The following is a 23,974-nucleotide window of genomic DNA, read 5'->3' as shown; positions in this document are numbered from 1 at the left end:
GGAACGTGACCTTTGGTAAACCCTTTTGCCAAACATGGGTTTTTTCCAACTCGGAAACCAACATTTCAAATTGTTTTGCTGTTGTCTGTGTTTTCATGGTCGACTAAAAAAATACAATGTCGTCACAATTTTTTTACGGCGACAGATATTCTCAAAAATCGAATACACGTCGACTGTTATATCGACAATGATACTACCAATCATTTGTCGCTATCGACAAACCTAATATCATCATTGTCGCCTCGAACTCATTTTGCGACGAGGACCGATTATGTCTGGAGTATTTTGGAAAGCAAGGTTGGCATTAAAAAATACCAAAGTATCGATCATCTCAAGCAAGCGCTTCGCCGGGAATGGGCCAAAATAACGCAGAGCAACATTCGTTCCATTGGTCGTTTGAAGGCCATAATTCGTGCCAACGGTGGCCAATTCGAACAAATCTAAACTTATTCTAAAATTTAATGCTATTTCCGACATTTTTTTGCTTTCATTCAAAAAAAAAGAAAGTTTAAAAATTATGGCGTTTGACTTTGTTGCATTTTTTTTATCTCACCCTGTATATGTATTTTACTTTTGTATTGAATAAAACCGTACTTAACCATTTTTGTAAGAGTCTGATATTTTTTATATATGGCTCTCCTCCTTTAAACGAAACACTTTGCAGAACTTCGATCTATATTGCTTTGAAATAAGTGTCTTAAATGGAATACATGTGTCAATGAAAAATTAAATTGAATATCTATTAAAAAAAAAACACTTGGAAATTTTTCAACAACAAAAGAAAACTCTTTATAAAAATTTCAAACTTTTTGCAAATTGAATTTCAAATTTAACTAAAAAATCTCTATTGAACTTATTACATATTGCATAAAATCAAAAGAAACAAATATTGTTTTTCGGGGAAAGAAATCATCTTGAACTTTTATCACAGTCAAGTTTTACAGAAAATTTTTGGAGAATTTTTGGTGTTCAGAGGCAATTGCAAGATTAAAACAAAGACCTTTGACACAAACAAAATGATGAGCAAAATGAACAAAAAATATGGTAAGTAATTTAATTTCTATTAATTTTGTATTGTTTCTTTAGAGAATCTTTAGAAAACTTGTGCCCAATAGAATACGGTTAGTGAGAGAATCATCTATAAGATACATACATTTTTTACGAGAACTTTTGTGATAAAAAAGTTAAAAGCAAAACGTCAAAGGACATTCCAAAAACCTTGTTTTTATAGAAACCCTCAAGAATGACTTTTTTGCCCTAGAAAGACTTCCGTCCTTTAGAAGACTGTTGAAATTTTGGTAGGCCTTGTGTCCCATTAAAGAAGGGTTTCTTTTTCCATAGCAGACATTTAGAAGTCTTTGCGTCAAACACAAGACCTTACAAATGCCTTTCATTTAGAAACTCTTAGAAGAAATTTACAGACGTTTTGTCCCGTATAAGACTTTTAGAGTAATTCCGTGCCATAAAAAGCCTTATGTCATTTGGAAGGCCTTCGAAGATCTTGCTTCTATAAAAAAGTGAATGGCCTTTTGTCCCATAGAAGTCTTTCAGAGTGTTATTAATTGTAGGGAAGCTATGATGTGATCATTTTCGATTTCAATGCCAGCCAGCTATACGAGGACGTGGACCAGCATACGAAATTTCTGTCATAGGTTGCAGCACCGATTTCGAACTTCAAATACGAAACTTGAAACAATTTCGGTAAATACAGGGTGAGATAAAAAAACTGCAACTAAGTCAAAAGCCATCATTTTTACATTTTTTTTTTTTTAATTTTATTGAATGAAAGTAAAAATGTCGGAAATATCATCAGATTTTAGAATAAGTTTAGATTTGTTCGAATTGGTCACCTTTGCCACGAATTATGGCCTTCAAACGGCCAATGAAACCGTCACACTCTGTCCAAATGTTGCTCTGTGGTATTTTGGCCCATTCCCGGCGAAGCGCTTGTTTGAGGTGATCGAGCAGTCTATTAGTGCCAAGCTTGCTTTCAAAAATACTGCAGAAACAATAGTCCAACGGATTGGTTACCGGAAATTTTGGTGACCATTGTGCGCCGGAAATGAAGCGAGGAACCTCATTTTGTAACCATTCTTGGGTGGTGCGTGCTGAGTTCTATGGTGCTGAGACATGTTGGAATGTTCAAGGTCTGCAACCAAAATTTTTGCATGTCCTAGGATTTTTAAACCTTTTTGGAATATTTTTACGATAATATTCGACATTTATTCTGATGGCACGGTCGATTATTACGAGCGGAGAGCGACCATCGGCTGTTATGCCCGCCCACAGCATCACCATGGTAGGCGCTTGAGCTCTGGTGGCCAACCGAAGATGTACATTTTCAGCTGACCTCTTTGGCAAGTAAACACGATCACTTTGTTTACAAACTGCTGGACAACGAATGTTTTCTCATCGGAGAAAACCAAATTCCGCAGTTCATCACTTTCAGCCAAGCGAAGCAACTCTTTAGCTCTTTTGAGTCTATTTTCTTTCTGTTACGGTGGAAGTTCTTGCACTTTTTTGAATTTCAATGGCTTTACACGAATTCATTTTTCAATATTTGCGAATGGATTATTGCGATATGTTCAGCTCATGCTCATGAGCCATTTTTCGGTCACTGCGGCGCGGGTTTGGAGCAAGTTGCTTCTTTACTTTTCGAACCATTTCTCCTGATGTTGCTGGTTTCTTCCGTCCACTTCCTTGACGTCGGGCTACGCAACCAGTATAAAGGTAACGAGCGATGGTACGAGACACAAAAGATTTATTCACAATTAAATTCTGGAGTGCGCTAACGATAGCCACTTGTGGTTTTCCAGCCAAATATAAAGAAATCACACTATCACGCTTGAATTCCATCACGAATAACTTTTTTTCTGGCAAATTCTCACCAAAATACTTTTGCACGCATGTAAACAATATAATGAGCTGTCACTGGAATAATTTTAACAGCTGTCGGACGGGTGGCTTAGAAATGGCAGAAGTCTGAAGTTGGTTGGTTTACTCAAAATAAACAGTGTTTTATGTGTGCTAAATTTTTCCTGCTAATATCCATTTGTAAGTACATGTTTGTAACCTCCAGCATATTATAGATCCTACGTCCTTGTGGGAATCTGTGCAAACAATTTATAACGAAGTGGTCCAAACGCTGTTACCAAAACTCGTAACAACAATGGAAATACCACAACAGCAAGTATAAATTATAGGCTACTTAATTGTAAATTAAATTTTCTAAATTATATTTTTGACCTTAAAAAGGAATACCGAATATCATTTTACATATTCTGAAGATTCAGAAAGCTCACTTTCCCTCGTCTAAGTCACGGACAATTTTCCACACAACGATTGGAACAAACTTTTAGACTGTACAGGATTCTGCATCAACAAACATTCTAAACAATATAAACTTTTTAATACTCTATATTTATTTCATCCTTTTCAAATGTTTGCTTTTTATTTTGATATTTGTTTTTTAACACACAAACATTGTATGCCATAGAAAAAATACATTTATTTTACAATCAATAAAACATTTTTATTCTGGTTTATATTTAAAAATAACTTTTATTGCGATATGTTGATTGGTTCTTATTATTGTAGTAAAAAAAATATATATACTTTTTTTGAATGTATATAAAAAATTTGTGTTTTATATTATTATATGTAAAATATGCCTAAATATAATTTCTTCTACAAAACATATAGACAAAAAATTCATCGGTCAACATAACAATTCTAAATCGATTATGGGAAGAAATTTTGTAGTAAGGCACAGACAACTTCCCATGGGACATGTAGAATATTAATTAATTTTAAATACAAGGCACACATATGGTCATTTAAAGAGTTATATAACTTTGCTACAATAATATTTTTAATAATAAAATAAACAATTTCTAAACACAAAAAAATGGACGGTATTTTAATTAACATTTGGAAAAAAAACAAACAAAATTCATTACAAGATCAGCAACAGTTTGGCAAGGGGACGAGTATAAAATTTAAATTTAAACCGAAAAAAACCGTTTGAAGAGCGGCACAATTGAGAAGAAGAAAAAACATAGAAAAATGAAACAGCAGGAGTTCCTACTTTAATTTTTTCATATTAAAAATCTTAAAGATTTCTATTGTCTTCGAAGGCTGCCCAACAATAGAGGGTTCATTGTTTTTACATATTGGTCACTCTATGGATGATAGAGTGGTTGGCTCTATTGGTGCTTATATTCATGCTTGCCGGCAGGCTGTCTGTCTGACAGTGTCTTGTCTTTTAGACTGACGATGAAAAATGTGTGAAAATATTTTGAAACAAACATCCAGGAAGATAGCAGTTGGCAGTCGGCGTTTTTATATACTCCTCTACTATTACTGGTACCACATATTTTTTTTTATTTGATACCCTTTTTTGCTGGAGGAAGGAAGATTCAGAATGAAAAAAAAATTCTGTAGAGACATTTTTTCCAACATTGCAAATGACCAAGACCAAGTGGTAAACTGGTTTTATGCAAAAGAATCTCCAAGAGGCAAAAAAGTTCTCAGGCTAAGATAAGGCAGCAGAAAAAATCATGATGATCATCATCAAATGATGGTACAACAATAAACACACAGGCCTATCTAAAAAAATAAGTGTACCTCAGTTCATAATAAAAAAAAGAAACCCCCATTCCAATCTTTTTCCCTCATTCTAATCGAGGAAGTTCGAAATTAATGCACAAAAACAAAACAGACACGCATAAAATGATATGAAATTTCTTAATGGTCAAGATGAACTAAATGGGTGGTAGTGCCTGCGACGATGCTGATCATTAAAAGAAATGTGACCATTATGGAAAGGGTGCAAATCCAAGAAGGTACCAACAAATCAACCCTCTCTGCTCTCACTCAAGGTTGTCACTGCGGTGCTCTATCCAAATAAAATTTTGTGTGTCTGCGTAAGATTGCTTGCTGCCTGGCAATCTCAAATACTTTTTTTTTGGAACATTTGATTTTAACAGGTTTTCTATTTTTCATTCTCCTTTTGTGGTTGTAGTTTCACGAGCAGCTAACTACACAGCTGTTCGTTCGTCCATTCAAAAGCAAAACTTCATGGATATTAAAAACAGATTTTGTAGCTTCATCCAAGCCAGTTAGCAGCCAGAGCACCACCAATATACTGAGAGTTGGGTGTTTACCTCCAGCTCTCTCAATGAAAGAATTTCCGTTTTGTACTTTTTTTCAAAATATTGTTGCCCTTTTTGTGCGCAAAAAGGAATACAACTGAAATATGAGCTATGAAGAGAGGCGTTGTATTTTCTCATTCTTTATTGTCTGCCATGAGAGTTTATCATCATCAAGCAGCAGCAGTAGCAGCAGCCAGCAATAGAGTGTGTATAACTTTGATCAAAAGTTATATGATGCCTTGGAAGACCACTTCTTGGGAGCACACACACACACACATCCTAAGTCCATGACAAATAATGAGATTCATTGTAATAGATTGTGTCTACAACTTAATCGCTTTGGATAAATGATGACAATGTTTTCTCTATGCATAAAGAAAAGAAGATTTTGAATAAAGTAACAACAACAAATACGTGAATAACTTTGACTCAACATTCATTTGATCTACTTGTGGTCATTCGGTTTTTATAAAGTATTTAAAGAGTTAGGCAGGAAGTCGCCGTCTACTGCTATGGTGAGAGTAGTGACAAGTTTTATTTGCGTTTACTTGCCAAACCAACTGATCTTGTATTTTATTTACTTTTTTTTGCTTTTCTCCAATGTTATTTGAGATAGTTGTTCTTTTGCACAAATGCACAGATGATTTTTGGACGGATTCGTTTTCTTGTATATTCGCACTTATTTTCTAATGTTGTAAAAAAAATACTACAAAACTACATTTATTTTCTTTGCATTCTCTTTTTGCTTTACCTCTTCTTTTTGGTGGTTCACACTTTGTCACTCATCTATACTTGTACAGCATAATAAGAGTAAATCCAAGTAGCGCCACAATTAAAGAGGTGGCTGCTTGTATTGCTGATGCACCAGCTAAGCGACATTTAAACATATCGTAACGGGATTCTTTGTCAACGACAATGTTTTGAAACTCTGCCTCAACCAACTGGCCATCATAGTAGGTGATTAAATCTTCAAATGGATATTCATAGCCTTGTTTGCATTCACATTTATAGCCACCCGTTTCATAGCCACGACCCATAATCGGTACACACTGTAAGATGAGGGGGAAATTTTATTGAATTTTGAAAAGTTAACTAAACATGTACTTACATAGGATGTTTGCTCATCGCATTTGTCTGTATTTTTAAAAGCATTTGGTTCATAATACCAATCCGGACATTGTTGTATATCCAATTGCATCATATCCATGGAAACTTGCACCACACCTCTGAAATGTAAAAAAAAAAAAATAAAGAGATTAATAAAACCGATAAAACATTATCTTAACTATATAAAATTTATAATTAAGCATGCAATTGTCATTTGGACAATTAAGATTAATGCTCTTTCTTATTTTTTATTATTGATGCTCTAATCAAAATATTAAGATGAAGAAAAGTTGAAAAAAATGATGATCAGCTGAATTACGTAGACTATGTATACGAGTAGTCTGAATGAAGTGAATAATGCATTTGTCTTCTGAATGTCTTAGATAAAGTATTGTAGCTTGCTAAGTGTCCGAGATAATATTATCCAATGACGCGGACAATGGCTGATTATGATTAGACCCTTATTCCTTCTTAAAATGACGTGGATAAATTAGTTAAACATTAGATAGAGTATTTTTGACTTGCTAAAAACGTTGATATTTTATTTATGTCTCCTAAGAGACGTGCATAAATTATACAGGACCTTAATAAATATGAAAAGGTTTTAAATAACTTCAAAAGTACTTGGAAAGGGTACTTTATGATTTCTAAAAGAAGAGGATGTAACATTTAAGACTTCGTGATGGCTTGGATAAAGAATTTATGACATCCGAAAGACGAATAAAATAGTCAATATGAAATAATAATCGGTAGTGTCTATCTTTGAAATTGTTAAACATTTGATAGAAGAGATGTAGGAGATTTATGATTTAACAATATATAATTATGTACTCCATTTTCAAACATAATATAAGTTCGATATAAATAAAAAATATAGCTAATTTGTTTGGATCAGGAACTCGTTTGCAATTATCCTGTTGTTGTTGCCGCTATAATCTTCCAGACAGTAGAAGAATATTAGCTGGTTCTGTAACGGACAATGAATAAAGATTGTGGGTTATTTGTTCCTCCAAAAATTCAAGACTCACGCCGAAAAGCATTTTACAGTCTTTGTCATTGACAGGGGCTGCAGTAGGTCTCATGACTCTATAATGATTCCCACCATAAGTTTTAGATAAATAGATAATTAGATAAATAAATAAATGATATATTCCAACAGTAGCCATACGGCTGAGGGAATAATTACTTCCTTTGAAAATGTTGACCTTGTTGTGAGGGAAGTAAGGAATATACAGATTTTGCCAATCTCTGAACTCGATTTAAAGTCGATATAAATAATACGATCTACTAAATTTAAAGAAAATTGAATACTTTCTTCAAGTGTCATTGTGCCCACAGATAGGCAGATATTTTTGCCATATTAAATGATATATACCCATGCCGATGACTTTATACAAATATATCATAAATATTTATTTTTAACCCAAATAAAAATATACGAAATTGTAATGTAAATGTAAGTTTACAACATACTATTCAGAGTTTTCTTCTTTTGCAAAGCAAAGGAAGACTAAGGCATGAATTCGTCTTTTGTGCGACCTTTTCAAATTGGCCTTGATTCACATATACTCCTCAACAACCCTTTCTCTGTTTTCTAATTCCCCAATTTTCTAAATAAAAGTCATAAGTTATAATAAAATGTCAACACTTCAACAATATAAGAACAAAAACAACAAAACATTTTCCCACGAAGGGAAGGGAATCAACCCGTCATGACATAAATGCGCGATTATACTTTTATGGGTCTTGTACAACTAATAAGTGGTAATTGAAGACAAGACTAGAAAACAAATTGGCAAAAGCCGCCTAGGACAATCAAATCAACCCCATTTAACAACAGGCCCCTTTTCAAAATCAAACTAATAAGAAAAGCGAAAAAGGTGACCCGCATTAAATAGACAAATAGGCAAAACATGTTAATTAGGGATGACTTTATCAACAGCTAGAAAAACACAATACAAAAAATAATTATACTCATTTTCACCTAAATACTGCAGAGAAGAATCCCTCTTCTTAAATTCTGACATTGCCCATGCGCCCATTTCATTAACATAACAATACTCACTTGAATTCCAGTTTCACTTTGATACTATCCCAGCCGAAAAAGGGTGCCGAATAGGTCACAAGCCATTTCTTGACATAACCATCACAATCGAATTGCGGTTGAGACCAGTATCCATGCTTCAAACTAGCTGCTCGATATGAAGTGGGGTAGTGTTCATACTTTTGCAAATATTCACCTGTCTCATTTTGACGTATCTTCATCTTTATATAGAACGTTTCTAGGTCATCAAAGTTGGTCGACCACCGTTGTTTCAAGAACTTGAAATTCTTCTTTTCCGTATAGAGTTCATGGGTTTTGTTGAGACGTGCCAAATCTTCTAGTTTGAATTTGCGTGTATTTAATTCAGTCTTATAGGCATAGGGTGCAAAGTAGGTACGGTTTGTGAATTTATTACGTTCCCAAAGTGTGGCAGCCGACCAGACCTTTGTGTCACCCAACACAATGGCCAATGTTTCACCGATCATTTGATCTTCGGTAAGTGGTTTATCGGCCACACGTTTGCCCGTGTATACTTCATTGGGATCGGAGACCTAGGAAAAGTGAAAAAAATAAATAAAGAATATGAGGAATGCTGCATGTGTATATAGACAAGTATTATCAAGCATACAGGAAATACAAAAAACTTGTTGAAACATGTGGAAAGCAACAAGTTTTGCTTGCTGCCTAGCAAGTTGTGTGTGTGCTTATTTTTTAAAGGATCTTAATTTGTAAATTTTGGTTTTTAGTGTCGTTTACTCGCTGCAGTTGTTGTTGCTGCTGCTATTATTTCTTCTGATAAAATGCGAAAATATATTTCCTGTATCATATTTACCTAGGCGAATATTTAACAACTTGTGCAAATAAAATATTTTTTCAACTAGTTTTTCTAGTATCCATTCTATTAGTTTCGTGAACAAAAAAAAAATCATTTGACACTGAATTTTTGTGCAATTTTGTCGACCATAGGTTTGCCGTTTGTCTGTCTGACTGCCTGTTGTTTCTATGAACTTTGTCTTGCCATAGAAACAAGTTGTAGAACATGAGATTAGTATAGGAGGAAGAAACAAAAATGAATTATAGAGCAGCGCAGTTGTCTTTCCTTTATGAGGCGTAAATAATTTTCATTAACACTTCTGGAGAGGTTTTGCTTTTTGAAGGGCAACTTTCAATGATGCATAAGAAAAGGTGATAAAATCATTAATATTCCTTTTTGGAGTTTCAAATGACATGCGATTTTTTGTAGAAGAAAGGTTTGAAGTTTTTTCGGTTTCTTGTAAATCATAACCGATCCACATGCTAAGCACTACATCAAAAGAAACCAATAATTACTGACAAAACTTAAGCGTTGTAGCTTATTGCATTATTGCTTAGAAGTTATAGGACATACCTGTAGGAAAGCACTAATAAAATTAGCCAAACGCACGGCCATTTTAGCTTCATTCTCGAATTGTTCCTTAGCACCGTAACTAACATCTCCGCGTAAAATCAAGTCCTGTGGATGGAAGCTATAAAAGAAAGGAATAGATTAAATTCTGTTGACTATAATGAGGTTTTAGTTTAATACTGAGAAATTCTTTGTCGTCAAAAATCCGTAAATTTCCTGTGCTTTCTTGGACTTTTAACAAATCAGTGGAAATTGTATAAATAACGTCGACTGGGCAGACAAATTTCTAACAATTCGAAACATTGTCCCGATCCTATATCGCCAAGAAGAGTCGGTTTAGCTGTGTTTCCGTCTGTGTGTGTAATTTATAGTCACTCTACAGGTCGCTTTTATGGTCTGATCTCCACGAAATTTTGCATAGAGCTAGGGTTAAGGTCGTAATAAAAGTCCATTGTTATAAGTCACAATTATGGATCAATCAACGCGGAATTATGCGTGGAGTTAGTGTTTTTGACAAGACTGAAGTCTAACCATTTTGGATTTCGTCGGGCATTTCTGACCTTTTAATCGATGCCGATTTCGTTGTTGTAGGTAGCCTTTTTATATGACATTATTTAAGAATGAAACGGACCAAAATCATTAAAAAATAAACATGAAATGTTCGAAATATTTATTATTCTTGGAAAAATGAGTTTTGAATATGTAATCTTTCCGCTTCGGAAAATTTTGCTTCTAGCTCCAAGGGGTTTAATGAAGTCGAGGGGGTTTTAAATGATTCTCGCCTTGACGGCTCTAACCATGATGCACCATTGCACCGGTGTCGCGACCCGATGCATCGGCCAGCGACTCTTTTGAATTTCCCAGTGTTTTCACATCTGTTTTTATATTTAAAAAGAACACATTACCTATATACCATCCCTTCAAACATTAGACGCCGACCTAGAAATTTCGAATGATTTTTTAAGTAGTCTAATTATATGTATACCAAGATATTGGGAAATTCGTTTATTCTATTCCAAGGATTTTATCGTAAATTATAATATTGTAGGGTATTACATGGTCGGACCGTCCGATTGTAGCCTTTCTCTTCATTTTTTGTCAGCAGTTTTTGTTTGTCTAAATGCGATGCATTTTCTCATTACACATTTTTACTCACTTTTTGCATGTCTTGTAATTGACGCCATGTATAAACTTCAATGCCTGATCAATATTTAAATTTTCCGAATGTAGGGCAGCAGCACCAGTTGTATAGTTACGATATTCCGGATGTTTGTCCAAGTACTTTTCACGTATATGGTATGGGGCCCTTTCCCATTGTATGGGGACTTTTTGCACCCCTGTATTCAAAACGGAATTGAAAAAAGGAAGAAAAAGTATTAAAAAAATGTTCTGTTTCGCCACAAGGCCAACTTTGCGGTTTTTTCATCTTCTATGTCTTCACACTTACATCCAATTTTTAAACAATCATAATCATTGTAGTATTGTTCAGCTGAAGCTCTTTCAATTATTTCGCCCAAGTACGGTCGCCTCACAACATTTGGTAATCGATATCCAGGTTTACATCGACATTGATAGCCACCCCGCCTGAAACCCCAGCCATGTAATGGTTCACATTCTGTGGTTTCTTTTTTACATCGAGCCGTGTCGGCAAAATGATTTGGTCCTTTATTACCCTCGCCTTTGGGACATTGATTTATGTCTAATCTTTCAAAGTCCATTTCAAGGACAGCAACGGCAGTGTATCTGCAAACAGAAAGAAAAGAAAGAGTAAATAATTTGTCTATGTGCGAAAAATAAACAAAAAACCTTACTTTGGATATTCAATATGTCTAAATTGTGTGTGTCTAGGATAGATGTCTGCAATTGGCACAACAGCTGAAACCAACCATTTATTTGAGCGACCACAATCGAAATACGGTCTTGTCCACTTCACTGGACCAGGATCTTCATCAGCTCCGGGTGGACCATGGAATGTAAAGGTTTCATTCGTATTATTGGCATAGCGAATTTCCACTTGATATGTTGTCTTGGTGTCATGTCGTCCCTCCACATCGTCGGGTAACCATTTTCTATACCACTCATTTATTTTATACAGATCTGAGGAGTAGTCATTCGATTTCGATTCTGGTGGATGGGCACCCAAATCCCGTACATCAAATGTATTCCAGGTGGAAATTTTTTGCAAATGTATGGGATCATTGAAATCATCCAGGCGGAAGGTACGCGGGCCAAACCTGGGGAATGTCTTGTTGAAGAAGCCACGATATGAGGAAGTGTATGAACTGTTTGGTGCAAAGTATATGGCCGAAGCGTTGATGTAGGGATTTGCTGAAACATCTGCCACCGTTGACAAGAAATAATACATCATACCAGGATCATAGGTATCATTTATGGCTGGTCTGATAAATCTCGATTGTAAAATATAACTCCAAAAGAAACTTCGACTCAAAGCCATGTTGTGTAAATGCAGCAGTGCGGTACGATTTGGAAATATGGGATTTATATTGATCTCCTTAATATCTGGTTTATGGGACACCGTATCCTCTGGCAAATACAAATCGCTAACATGTTGTATAGGACAATTGTCGCCATTCACTTTGTCATATTTAATTTTGATTTCATCAAAGGCATCTCTAGCTTGCCACTCAAATTGGGCGAACACACCTACAGCCAACACCAAGACGAAGAGCAACAAGCTCTTGCCCAGAGCACTTTGTAAAAACATTGTTCAACTGTTGGAACAGCGAACAATGGTGAGCACTTTCTGTATTCTTATTAATAAATAACACAAATAATGTAAAAAGGATTTAAATTAAACAAACATACAAAAAATAGTTAAAAACTCAACAAATACACGCCACTTTGCTTTCGCCCGTATTGACTAATTAAAGAATAGATGAATGAATGAATGAAAATGACACTTGTCCGAACTACGCCCTCAAATGATGGGCTTGAGACAGAGTGGAAATGAAACTCTGTGTCTGGCTTAAACATCAAAACAAAACAAATCGATGGGTTAGAGTTGCCAGATGCAGTTGATGGGAGAGAAAATGTTTTGTTTATACAAAATAAAATGCGAAGGATAGAAAAGAGTTGTTTAAAACAAAATTCAAATTAAATGTTTTTTTATTTAAATAAATCAATTCAAATTTAAAAGCAAATTGCAATTATTGACATCTTTTTATTGACGCCTGCGCCGCACATTTGAATGTGGTAACAATTTACATGCTTACTGAACACAGCCCATCAACAAGTGTTCATGACGTCATAGTATTTATTGTTTTGTTCCAAATCAATTGTTTCTGCATGTAAAAAGCATTGCCAAAGAAGAAAACAATGGCTCATGGAAGAAGACGTTTAATGAGGTTGGCGTTTTTAAATGGGCTATGCTTAAAGCATGGTAGAAGAATGCAGGTAGTCGCGTCGACACAGCTGCTAGGACAATGAACTGTCAATTTTTTAAAGAAAAATTATTAAAATTTGTAAAAATTCTTAGAATGTGCATATCATAAGAATGTCCGATTGACTTCCTGTAGGAATGGATTAAAGGAATGCTTACATGTTGTAAAATGCAAGAACTGAGAGAAAGTCTAAAAAATCATTGTAGCCTTTAAAAATAATCATCTTTGAGAGACCCTTGATCGTAGACATATTGCTTGTTTTTAATTTTCAACAGACCGGAAAATTTGGATTCTGTCAAAATAGAATTTTGTTCAATAATGAAATTGTTACGCTCGACATGTGTCAGTAAAATTCATTCATTTTTAAATTGTAAGATAATAAAATAAATTAGCAGTTTGCTCTCTTTTAAGTTGTACTGTTGTTTTTGTTGCGAAACACATTTTGAGTAAAAAGTTGCAAAACTGGATGATTTTCGCACGGCACAGAGTTACTACCAAATATTTTCTGCTCAAAAATAATAAATAAAAATTTATTGTAACAACATTTTTTACATTACTGCAGTTCTGAAACAAAGTTTTCAAAAATCTAGTTAAATTGTTAATTGCGTATTGTTTCATATGGCAATACTTATTACACCCTTTAGAGTATTGTCAGTTCCAACTTAGACAATTGTGGGTGTGATACCGTTCTCACACATTCCTATGAAACGGAACGAAATAAAACGTCTATTGTGAATGATCAACAAACGAATGAAAAAACAGTTTTTACAATGAATTTACCGGTTCGAAATTAAACATTTCTTAATTTTTCTTTTAAGAAAATGAAATATAAGAATATAACTAAAAACATTTTGCATGCATAAGTATCCTTGTCTATAGAATAAGTGAATGGATAATTGAATTTGTTTATGGATTAAAATTTCATTGGAGATAATTGATTGGAACAAGTCAAAAGTAAATCAGTGCAAAAAATAACCTAAAAAATTGAATTAACTGACGCCAAATCTTGTAAAGAAAGGAACATTAAAATGCTGGGTGATTTATTTGATTATTTGAGTTTAAAAGAAGAAGGTAAGATGAATATTTATATAAACCGTCATTTTATATCTATTCAATTGGTATTGTTACTACATTTACCTTAAAATCATTGCATTAGAACTTTGTTGGCGAAATATAACACAGAAGTGTCTACTTCATAAGCTTTTCATTTCTGGGACCAGCAAAAATAATTATTTCAAACAAAACAAATTCTTGTGGACGTCGACACTCCTTAAAGACATCACATCCGAAGAAGAAGGTAGATAAACGAGAGGTATATATTTTTAACCTTATATCAGGAATGAAATACTCCTTGGGTAACAGAACCGAGTAACCTAACACATCTAGACAATGTTTGTATTCCTTTTAAAGCTTATGGAAATGCTCGAGTGTCCACATGATTTCGGTTCGGCTTAACTCTAGTAATAACGTTCGATATTTGCGGTGTAAGCTATAATTTGGCATATACTTTGTGTACTCCCCAAATAGGGCCTTTTCCGAGGTTCAGAAAATAAATTATTTTGATACAATTCCGCAGTGTCTTTAATAACCAATTGTTGGACAGGTATTTTTTATTAGCTTTCAAATGATTTTTTTTTACTAAACAAGAGTTGTTGCGACGATTTAAACATACCCATCGTCGTGTCGACCTAGATGACTAAAATTGTTGGTTATATATATCAGATATTTTTACGTGATTGTTGCCAGAATTGTTTAAAGTTGGATATTTAAAGTTCTTAGGAATGCTAATATGTTCGGCAGAATGTTGTCACACGAATTCGGTATTTGATGATATTTTGTCACATTTCCCAACGGATATTGTTCAAATTTTCTATTTGGAGTTCATAATGGGTGCCTGCTCCTAGACAGAAAATTGCTTAAACAGATGTGTTTTGACATAGCTCCATAAAACGGAAATTCCAAATGCTTGGCATTTCACTAATTTAACAGCTTCTTTAATCGTTTTTTTTCCTGAATACAGTGATGAAACTCTGATTGCGTACAACCGGATTATGTTTTGTTCATTGAAATGCATATAATGGTGGAAATACTACAGAGGAGAAAATATCAGGCCCCGGTCGAGAGGCAACTACTTAATAAGAGACATACGATATTTGTTGTTGTAACAGTTTTACACAGTATTTTTTTATTTCTGCTAACCCGGTCCTAGGTCCAGGTAGTAAAATTCGGCCATTTTTTGCGGGCTGAAGCCGAAGATCTTTTGTAGTGAATGGGGTAGGTTTGATAGGGCAGCATATTGTGCGGACCTGTTTAACGCGCCGGGCAGACGTTACGCACATCTTCACCAACTCGTGCCCAAGACGAGTTGAGACGACTACACAATCATGTAACTGCATCAGTATGAATGCCACTCAAACCTACCTGACAGGCTTCTTGATCTAGAGGCTTTCTCTTATAGCCTCTCCTCCTTATATCATGTATGTCTTTCCTAACACGTCTGGGTGGGGGAGTTTTATCCAGAATATGATGGTTTTAGTGACTCCCACGTTAACACCCAAGCAGGTGCTGCAACGAGAGCATATGGTTATGCTGACGTACGGGAAGGACCTACGCCGCCTCATGTGGATGGTCCGTCCACTGGTTTCATGAGGAGGTCTGAATGCCTTCAACTGGCTAGCACTTATATTCGCAGACCACACTGGGCGGGATAGCTGATCACAGACCGACCTATCGCTTTAAAAGCGCACTCCAAGTACTGCTGACTAGCGTCTTGAGGACTTGGTTTCACTTTTAATTTTGTCGCAGTTAGCTGTGGCTTGCGCGGACGATTAAAAAATGGTATCGAATGTCGAAATATTTGGAAAGCTTAGATAGAAAGTATTTAGAATACTTTCTATTTAAAAATGTGCTATAAAACTTCTCATTTAGTCTGAAGTCTTTAAATTATAAAACTTATTTTACCTATTAAGTAGGTTCTATAAAATTGTCCTCCCTATATACTACCGATTGAAGGTATGGGCTCTACGTCAGATACATTCAAGTTCAAATTTAACAACTTCAGCGAATCCGTAAAGTATTTTTTCGGCAATGGGTCACAGTTTCCCAATCCAACCAGCGGTTCTTGTTAAAGCCATTCTCATATTAAACCTCGAAAATCTATTAGTGGATATCCGATGAAGTTTTCCCTTTACGATCTATTTTACTGAAGGCCCTTAGTTTTTCCTAGAATATTTTAAGAATTTAAACGGTTCTTAACAAACAAAAAATTGTTGAAGTTTTTTGTATATGTACCAAAAAGGCTTGTTTGAAATGTTGAGGAGTAGGTTGGTTGTATGACAACTTCCATTGAACTCATGCAAATGAAATATGAGCATCACGTGGAACCACTTCCATTGAAATGTGGCTGAGAACTAATACAATATCTGATAGACAGTTTGGCAAATTCTCTGATCGGTAAATCGATCGAATGAGAGCCATACCGAGCAGTTTGTCGCTAAATTTACTCAGGTATTTCTATTTCCAGATTCTTAAAACAATTTCAAAGTCTTGATATTAAAATCTGTATCACGTTTGTAAAAATCAAAATAACAACTCGTTTTGATGACATTTTAATTAACAACCAACACAACAACCCCCAAACAAACAATGTCAAACAAACAAGTAACCCATAATTAATTCTATACTAATTTATTTATATTGTAGGAATACAACATTTTATATGTATTACCTTCCGCTGCAGTAAAAATCGCATTTGTTTGCTTTTTCACATCGCTCCTCAAATCAGGCTTTGTAAATTAATTATGACATCTGTTTTTGTCTGTGGACATTATGCTTGGCTTAATTGATGTCCCAGACAAACTAAAGTAAATAAAACACATTTTTCATTCCCGGTCAAAGCAAATCCCAATGACATGAATGAGAATGCGGCGTTACAACGCGGAAAACTAAAATAACTCCAAACAATGCCAAATGGTAGTTAACCATCCATCGCTATGTTCATATGAATGTTGCAAGCACCTTCACCAACCAACCAACCAACTCTGTGACTAGGGTGGGCCTTTGCTTCTTTGTCTTGTCATAGAAATGTGGACACAGACATACACCATCACCGCATGGAAGACCCAGCAGTCGAGAGTGGAAGTCGTAGGGTCATAAAAAAGTAAAATATCATCCTCTATTCGGTTGTCTGCAATCTCCATGGAGTTGGAACTACTGCGCCAGGCAGGGATATAACGAAATAAAAAGTAGGAAAGAATAAACGAACATGACATCAAAGGAAACACATGAAAAACATACAACATAAGGACCTATGTTTCCTGTTGGCTATTTTTGCTTGTTCACTTTTTTATGTTGTCGGTTGTTGTTTTGTAGAGAAAAACTCCTTCAGAGCATACAAACAAACAAACGAAGGAAAAAATACTTCATATAAAAGGAGCAACGGACAGGATATAAAGTAAATTACTTGACGTATTCATGTTAAGGTGTAAGACGAAAAACGCCATGGCATGCATGTATGCAGGTGAAAAATAGAAAAAAACCGGCAGCAGCAGCTAACACCAGCATGGCATAGAAACAAATCGTCTTTGTTTGCCAATGGAGGAATATGGGTAACAAATTTGTAATGTCATTCGGTTAATGCCCGAAGAAAAATGTTTGAAACATAGAAGGTCCTGTTGTGGATATATAGCATAGTCTAAGTTGGTACAGTTAATGCATATGGGTTGTTGAGAGATATTACTACGGAACCCAACAACAACTTCCAGGATGAATCGATATGCCAAGTTGTCTCAAATTTTAGTTCATCTCACGCATATGATTGCATCATTCTTTCCAAATATAACATCTAAACCAAATTTCTTGCAAACCTTTTCACATGTTACTCCAAAGAATTTATGGGTGCCCTAGACAAAGTGTGTCTAAAAGCTGACACTAAAATAAAATCATTTTGGCAATGCCAAAGTTGAAGGCAATTTGTAGCGAAAATAGTAGGAAAATGCCAGTGTAAAAGTTAAAGGCAATGTGTAGCGGAAACGATAGGAAAAAGAATTGATGAAAACTGTTAGATGAATTTTTTTTATCATATTTGGAACAATTTTGACAATTCGACAAGTGGGAATGGGGACATTTAAAATCATTCACTATTATATTACTATTTTACAAAATGTAAACGGTTATTATTGGAATGTACAAGGGATGCCAGCAAAATGTTCGGTACCTATAATACTTTTTAATTGATAATTAGAGTGGTAGGCAAAGCATTCAATCAAGCAATTTTTGTATCCTAAGCATAAGATGATTACCCGATCGTTGGCATGGTATTTCACCCAATTATTGGCACGGCATTTGATGACATCATAATCAAAACTTTGACACGGAAATTTAACCTAACTTTTGTTGACAAAAAAAAATTTTGTTCTTATGTCTCAAAGCTAACTATAATTGTTTTATTTTGTATGGTATAAAGATATGTAATTGAGAACTACTCCAGTTTGAAGATACTACATTGTGAAATCGGTTGAAACCTGTATATGGGGTCTGTAGCTATATTTTTTAGAAATGTTTAGCAACATTTGGAATGTCTAGTATTCTTACGATCCTCTTTAAAGGAATTTAATTAAGGGATTGTTAAAATTATAGCTCTTACATTGTTTACAAGCTTACAAGAGCATTTTGGTGAGAATTTTCCCGGAAAAAAGTAAGTCGTGATGGAATTCAAGCGTGATAGTGTGATTTCTTTATATTTGGCTGAAAAACCACAAGTGGCTATTGTTAGATCACTTCAGCATTTAAATGTGAATAAATATTTTGTGACTCGTATCATCGCTCGTTACCGTGATACTGGTAGCGTAGCCCCACATCAAGGAAGTGGACGGAAGAAAACAGCAGTATCAGCAGAAATGGTTCGAATGATCGAAACCCGCGTTGCAGGGGCCAAAAAATGGCTCGTGAGCGGAACATATCGTAATATTCCATTCGTCAAATATTGAAAAATGAGTTCGAGGTGGAGCCATTGAAATTCCCAAAAGTGCAAGAACTTACACCGCAATGGAACGAAAATAGACTTAAAAGAGCTGAAGAGTTGCTTCGCTTGGCCGAAAGTGATGAACTGCCGATTTTTTTTTCCGAGCGTGGGATCAGAATAATTGCCGAATATTATCGCGAAAATATTCTGGAGGGTGTATTAAAGCCTTGGGCACGAAAACATTTTGGCCGCAGACCTTGTACATTCCAACAGGATTCAGCACCATCGCACTCAATCAATCCGTTGGACAGTTGTGTCTGGAGTATTTTACAAAGCAAGTTTGGCACTAAAAAATACCAAAGTGTCGATCACCTCAAGCACGCGTTTCGCCGGGAATGGGCCAAAATACCGCAGAGCAACATTGGGGCAGCGTGTGATGGTTTCATTGGCCGTCTGAAGGCCATAATTCGTGCAAAAGTTGACCAATTTGAACAAATCTAAACATATTCTAAAATTCTTTGCTATTTCCGACATTTTTGCTTTCATATTTGCAATAAAATTTGTTGCATTTTTTTTATCTCACCCTGTATGTAGCTTTAACTGTTTTGGTAACAAATTTTAAACCACTCCAAGCTTTTCATAGCTATTCATTAAATTACATCCCATTGAGTCCTTTTGGCACCTCTATATGTTTCTCCATTCCTAATATTAAAGTGTAGTTCTTCATCTCCAAGTTTGTTTGATTAAATATACGGTATTATGTTAATTTGAACTAGATGTAACGATTTTCGGCATCTACATAGGGAGCACTTTTTTAAGATTTAGCTGCAGTTCCAACTAATTTATCATTTATGATTTTCAAATGTTAGTGGTAAAATCGGCCAATATTGATCCATTATTTGAAATGTCTTTAGTTGTAATTCTGATGCAAACTTTAGAGACCCTCGCTTTAGCCGTTAAGTGTGGAAATTTATTATCCTTTTCTTAATTATTCATTCTTATTGAACCACATCTCAAATTGATTTACAGTTTTTTTCTGAGTTGTATTCTAGATTTTTACATTCTTAGCCTGTCCCTTTAATTTTTTACTTGATTTCTAATATGTTCACCTGTCATTGTCGAAAATGTCAGCCAATACATCTGCAGCAGCAGTAGCTGCAGCTACGGAACAAAAAGTACCTCCCTTGTACAGATTTTCTTTTATCTTGTTTACAAAAACATCTTAGGTCATCTAGATATGTATTTCCATTTTTTATTCATCCCAGAGGATTACACTTTCCCATTATTCATAGGTTGCTGTTTTATTGTATCGTCGTCGTTGTCGTCGTTGTGTTAAGTCCTAGTATTGTATTAAATTTATATCTCAAGGTGGTGTGTTTGGCAGTCAGTGTATTGTTGTCCTCCTAGGAGAAGAGGATATCTTAAATATTCGTGGCAAGCACAGCTCACAGCTGTGACCAAACCTATTAGCTTTTTATTGTATTTACCTATTGTAGTACTCTTGCAGTATTTTTCTACTTCATTCCGAGTGATATCCTTTGGATAAGGTATCTAGATCATCACAACATCAACTTCATGAAGAAAAAGGATAACACAAACAACCGACGACATTGTTGTATTTTTATACACCTTGCATGATGGTAGGGGACTGGCCCCTCCCCAGCTAGCTAGGGATGAATAAAAACGTGTTCTTTGCTCTGCTCTCCGCACGACTCGTATCGTAGCAGCTTTCCTATCTAGGGGAGAACAGAAATTGTTATCCTAAAACAAAACAAAATAAAAATGAATTGCAAAGCAAATTAAAATGACCTAGGATACTTTGGCTGGCTCCCTGTATGACAACAATGACTGCTGCATGGATGGTGTCGTCGTTGTTGTTGCCCGCATGTAATGTAAATAACAAATTGTTTCCTCCGAAATGGTGACTGTGGGCAAAGGTGTGACGGACGTGTTGAGAACGGAAAAGGTGAACTAATTGAAGTAAAAGGAGCTTAGCTGATATGTGTGTGGGAATGAGGGGACTCAAAGTTTTAGAAATTGTTTAGGAAACATTGTTCAAAACACACAGACACACAATAGGCCATAGGGACACGGAACAGATGTCATTTGATAGATGTATGACAGAAAAAAGAGAATAATAAACGAACAAGTTCAAAACAAGTGATTTTTTGTTGTTCTTGTTGTTGATAGTTCTAAATGTGACAACAAAGTTTTTGTTGTGTTGTGGAGTTTTCCCCTAACATATGCTCTACGTTTGACTTGTGTTTTCTAATTAATGTAAGAGGGTAATTGAATACAAAAAAAAATTACATATATCCTTCAAACTAAAAATTTGTTACAGTTTTAGTTGAAACTATTTTATGAGAAGTTTCTTATACGTTCCATCATACATGGTATGGAAGGGTATGTTAAGTTTGGCATTTCATTTGTAACTCATCGAAATAATTATTTAAGACCCAACAAAGATATATTCTTGATCAACTCAAAATTTAAAAATGTCCATCCATTGGTATGTGGTAATCACCGATCAAGATGGCTTTAGTTTTCGTCATATGCATGTTATTTTTGAAATTTGTATGGCATTGATCCGTCTACGTTTTCGCATAACACCCATGTAGAGGTACTTCCTAATATTTGGTATTTTGATCGCATTCTCGGTCCTTGTTTTTCTATTGACTCTATATAGTAGTATCTCCCGATATTCATTTGATGATTTAAGATATATTTTTCAATGGAGGAGTATGAAAAATTGCATTCAAAGTTATTAATCTATCAGGCAGAAAGTGACGTGACTTCTATACTTTTTCAATTGAATTCCAGTTAGGTAGTATTTAATATAGGGTCTTCTATCCGAAAAGGGTATATAGGGTCTTCTATCTGAAAGGGTATTCTAACCGATGCTTAAAAGATTTTTTATCCTAAGGCCCTTGAAAGGTTTTTTTATCCAATGAAGACACTTAGCTGATATGATTTATCCAAAGAAGGTCCTTAAAATATATTTTATCCCGAGGCCCTTGAAATGTCTTCCATACTTTTTCAATCGAATTCCAGTTAGGTAATATTTAATATAGGGTCTTCTATTCGTAGAAGACTCTGAAAGGGTATTCTAACCGATGCTTAAAAGTTTTTTTTATCCTAAGGCACTTGAAAGGTTTTTTTATCCAATGAAGACACTTAGCTGATATGATTTATCCAAAGAAGGTCCTTAAAATATGGTTTATCCCGAGACCCTTGAAATGTCTTTTGTCCATAGAAAACTCTATAAAGTTCTTGTATCTATAAAAAACCATTAAAAAGTGTGTTATCCATAGAGGACACTTAAAATGTCTTCTATTCAAAAAATATCCTTAGAATTTTTTTTATCCCAAGGCAAATGAATGGCGGTTTATCCAAAGAAGACCCTTTAAAAGACTTCTATACATTGAAGACCATTAAAAGTTCTATCCATAGAAGATAGAATACCCCCAAAAGCACTTCTATCCATAGGTGACCCTTAAAAGTCTTCTATCCATATGAGACACTCAAAAGGTCTTATATAGAAGAACACACTCAAAAGATCTTCTACCACATAGAAGATCTTTAATTGGATTCTATTCAAAAAATACTCTTAAAAGGGATTCTATTCATAGAATACCATTAAAAAGACTTCTAACCACAGAAGGCCCCTAAAAGATTTTTTATCCCAATGCCCTTGAAAGTTATATTATCCAAAGAGGATCCTTAAAAGCTCGTTTATCTGTAGAAAACTCTTAAAAGGTGTGATATCTATAGAGGACTCTTAAAATATTTGCTAATCATAGAAGACCTCATAAGATCGTCTTTCCAAAGAAGTTCTTCTATCCATATAACGTTTGTAGAAGTTTTTCTATTCATAGACGGCCTTGCATCCATTTAAGACCTTGTAAGTGTTTTCTATCCTTGTAATCTATGTTTCTGCCCATAATCAGTGGGAGTGTTTCTGAGCCAAATGTCTTCGTGCCCTCATCTCGCTTTGTCCGCCGATGGATGTCATGATGCTTCCACCTGCAGTAGTTTTCAGTTATAAATGATGGACAGCAATTAGAAAGCATTGTACTGCAAAGAGTTGGTTGGATCTCGATAGAAGGCTTATCTTTGTTAAAATAAATCATCTATGACAAAATTTTGTTGCAATGCATTCTTGGTGCTCCACCACCACTGCCGCCGTATTCTCCGACATTTCCGGACGATTTGCCAAGGTTTTGTTTTGAACAACGTGTGTCAATTGCGCGTGGATGACATAGAAAGGAAGGAAATGGCTCACAAATACTCCGCTCTGTTCAGTTTTTTTTTTTCAGTTGCAGTTTGTTCGCTGCTTGAATGGCAAATGGAAAACAAAAATCAATATTTTCCTGAAACCTTATGAGGTGCCAAGGGGTAATGGTTTACGGGCCAATAGATTTGTCGTTGGAAAGAGCATCCAATAAAAGCGACAACAACAACGATGACGATGACAACGAAGGCATCTAATGCCATAGTAACTGAAGGAGTAGGGTAAGGGTAAGGAAAGGGACAGGAGTAGGAGTAGGAGTGGGATGAGAAAAAAGGGTAGGCCCAGAAAGAAGGGATAACAGATAACAACGACGAAAACGTACTTTTTGTCTGATTTTATTTTTTTTTTGTTTGCTTCGTTTTTGGTTATTGCCTTCTATGTGGCGTAATTTGGCATTGTGCTTTGCGATTTTTTAGGGCGTTGTGTGGTGTGGCGGCGGTGGTGGTGGTGTTGCTGCTGCTGCTGTGGTATGATGGTACAATGGGGGAAGTTCAACGTTGTATTTTAAAATGTGGTGGCTGTGCATGCAGTTGAAGTTTTGTTTAACGCTTTGTGGCGTGTATTCTTTAGTTCGTTGCTTGGCTTTATTTTTCATTTTTTGGTTTTTGCTGTAGATTTTGGGTCATTAACCC

At 35.2% G+C, this 23,974-nt stretch overlaps 2 protein-coding genes across 19 annotated transcripts in view; one reads left to right on the top strand and one right to left on the bottom strand.

The window, feature by feature from the left end:
* Positions 1-774: 774 nt before the first annotated feature.
* The window catches only part of LOC101893240 (heterogeneous nuclear ribonucleoprotein R), a 204,691-nt gene continuing 181,491 nt past the window's right edge, over positions 775-23,974 (top strand). For 4 of the 18 annotated variants that reach the window (XM_020034730.2, XM_020034718.2, XM_020034717.2 and 1 more), the window contains exon 1: positions 14,008-14,160. In XM_020034730.2, the coding sequence (XP_019890289.1) occupies positions 14,118-14,160 (43 nt within the window). In that variant the 5' untranslated portion in view covers positions 14,008-14,117. Of the gene's footprint in view, positions 1,045-14,003; positions 14,161-23,974 lie in introns of those variants that run through there. The other 14 variants (XM_020034727.2, XM_020034723.2, XM_020034724.2 and 11 more) reach the window with 9 other exon arrangements.
* Positions 5,723-12,594, bottom strand: LOC101893063 (uncharacterized). The gene is made up of 7 exons (XM_005177667.4): positions 11,500-12,594; positions 11,136-11,431; positions 10,845-11,025; positions 9,692-9,809; positions 8,326-8,855; positions 6,262-6,379; positions 5,723-6,202 (listed from the first exon to the last, which is right to left on the bottom strand). Exons 1-7 carry the CDS (start codon positions 12,411-12,413, stop codon positions 5,936-5,938), a joined length of 2,424 nt encoding a protein of 807 aa, XP_005177724.1. The 5' UTR covers positions 12,414-12,594; the 3' UTR covers positions 5,723-5,935.

Source organism: Musca domestica, unplaced genomic scaffold, assembly GCF_030504385.1.
Source record: "Musca domestica strain aabys unplaced genomic scaffold, Musca_domestica.polishedcontigs.V.1.1 89, whole genome shotgun sequence".
Lineage (NCBI taxonomy): Eukaryota > Metazoa > Arthropoda > Insecta > Diptera > Muscidae > Musca > Musca domestica.
Note: the sequence above shows the minus strand (reverse complement) of the source record. Positions and strands in the feature narration are given on the sequence as shown.

What these genes read in the sequence shown, in the direction of transcription:
- LOC101893063 (XM_005177667.4), bottom strand. Translation starts at nt 12,413, where the DNA reads ATGTTTTTACAAAGTGCTCTGGGCAAGAGCTTGTTGCTCTTCGTCTTG. An exon ending in AATTACAAGACATGCAAAAA is followed by an intron (nt 9,810 to 10,844) that starts GTGAGTAAAAAT and finishes TTTCTTTTATAG; the next exon opens with CTTCCATCCACAGGACTTGA. An exon ending in GCGATGAGCAAACATCCTAT is followed by an intron (nt 6,203 to 6,261) that starts GTAAGTACATGT and finishes CTCATCTTACAG; the next exon opens with TGTGTACCGATTATGGGTCG.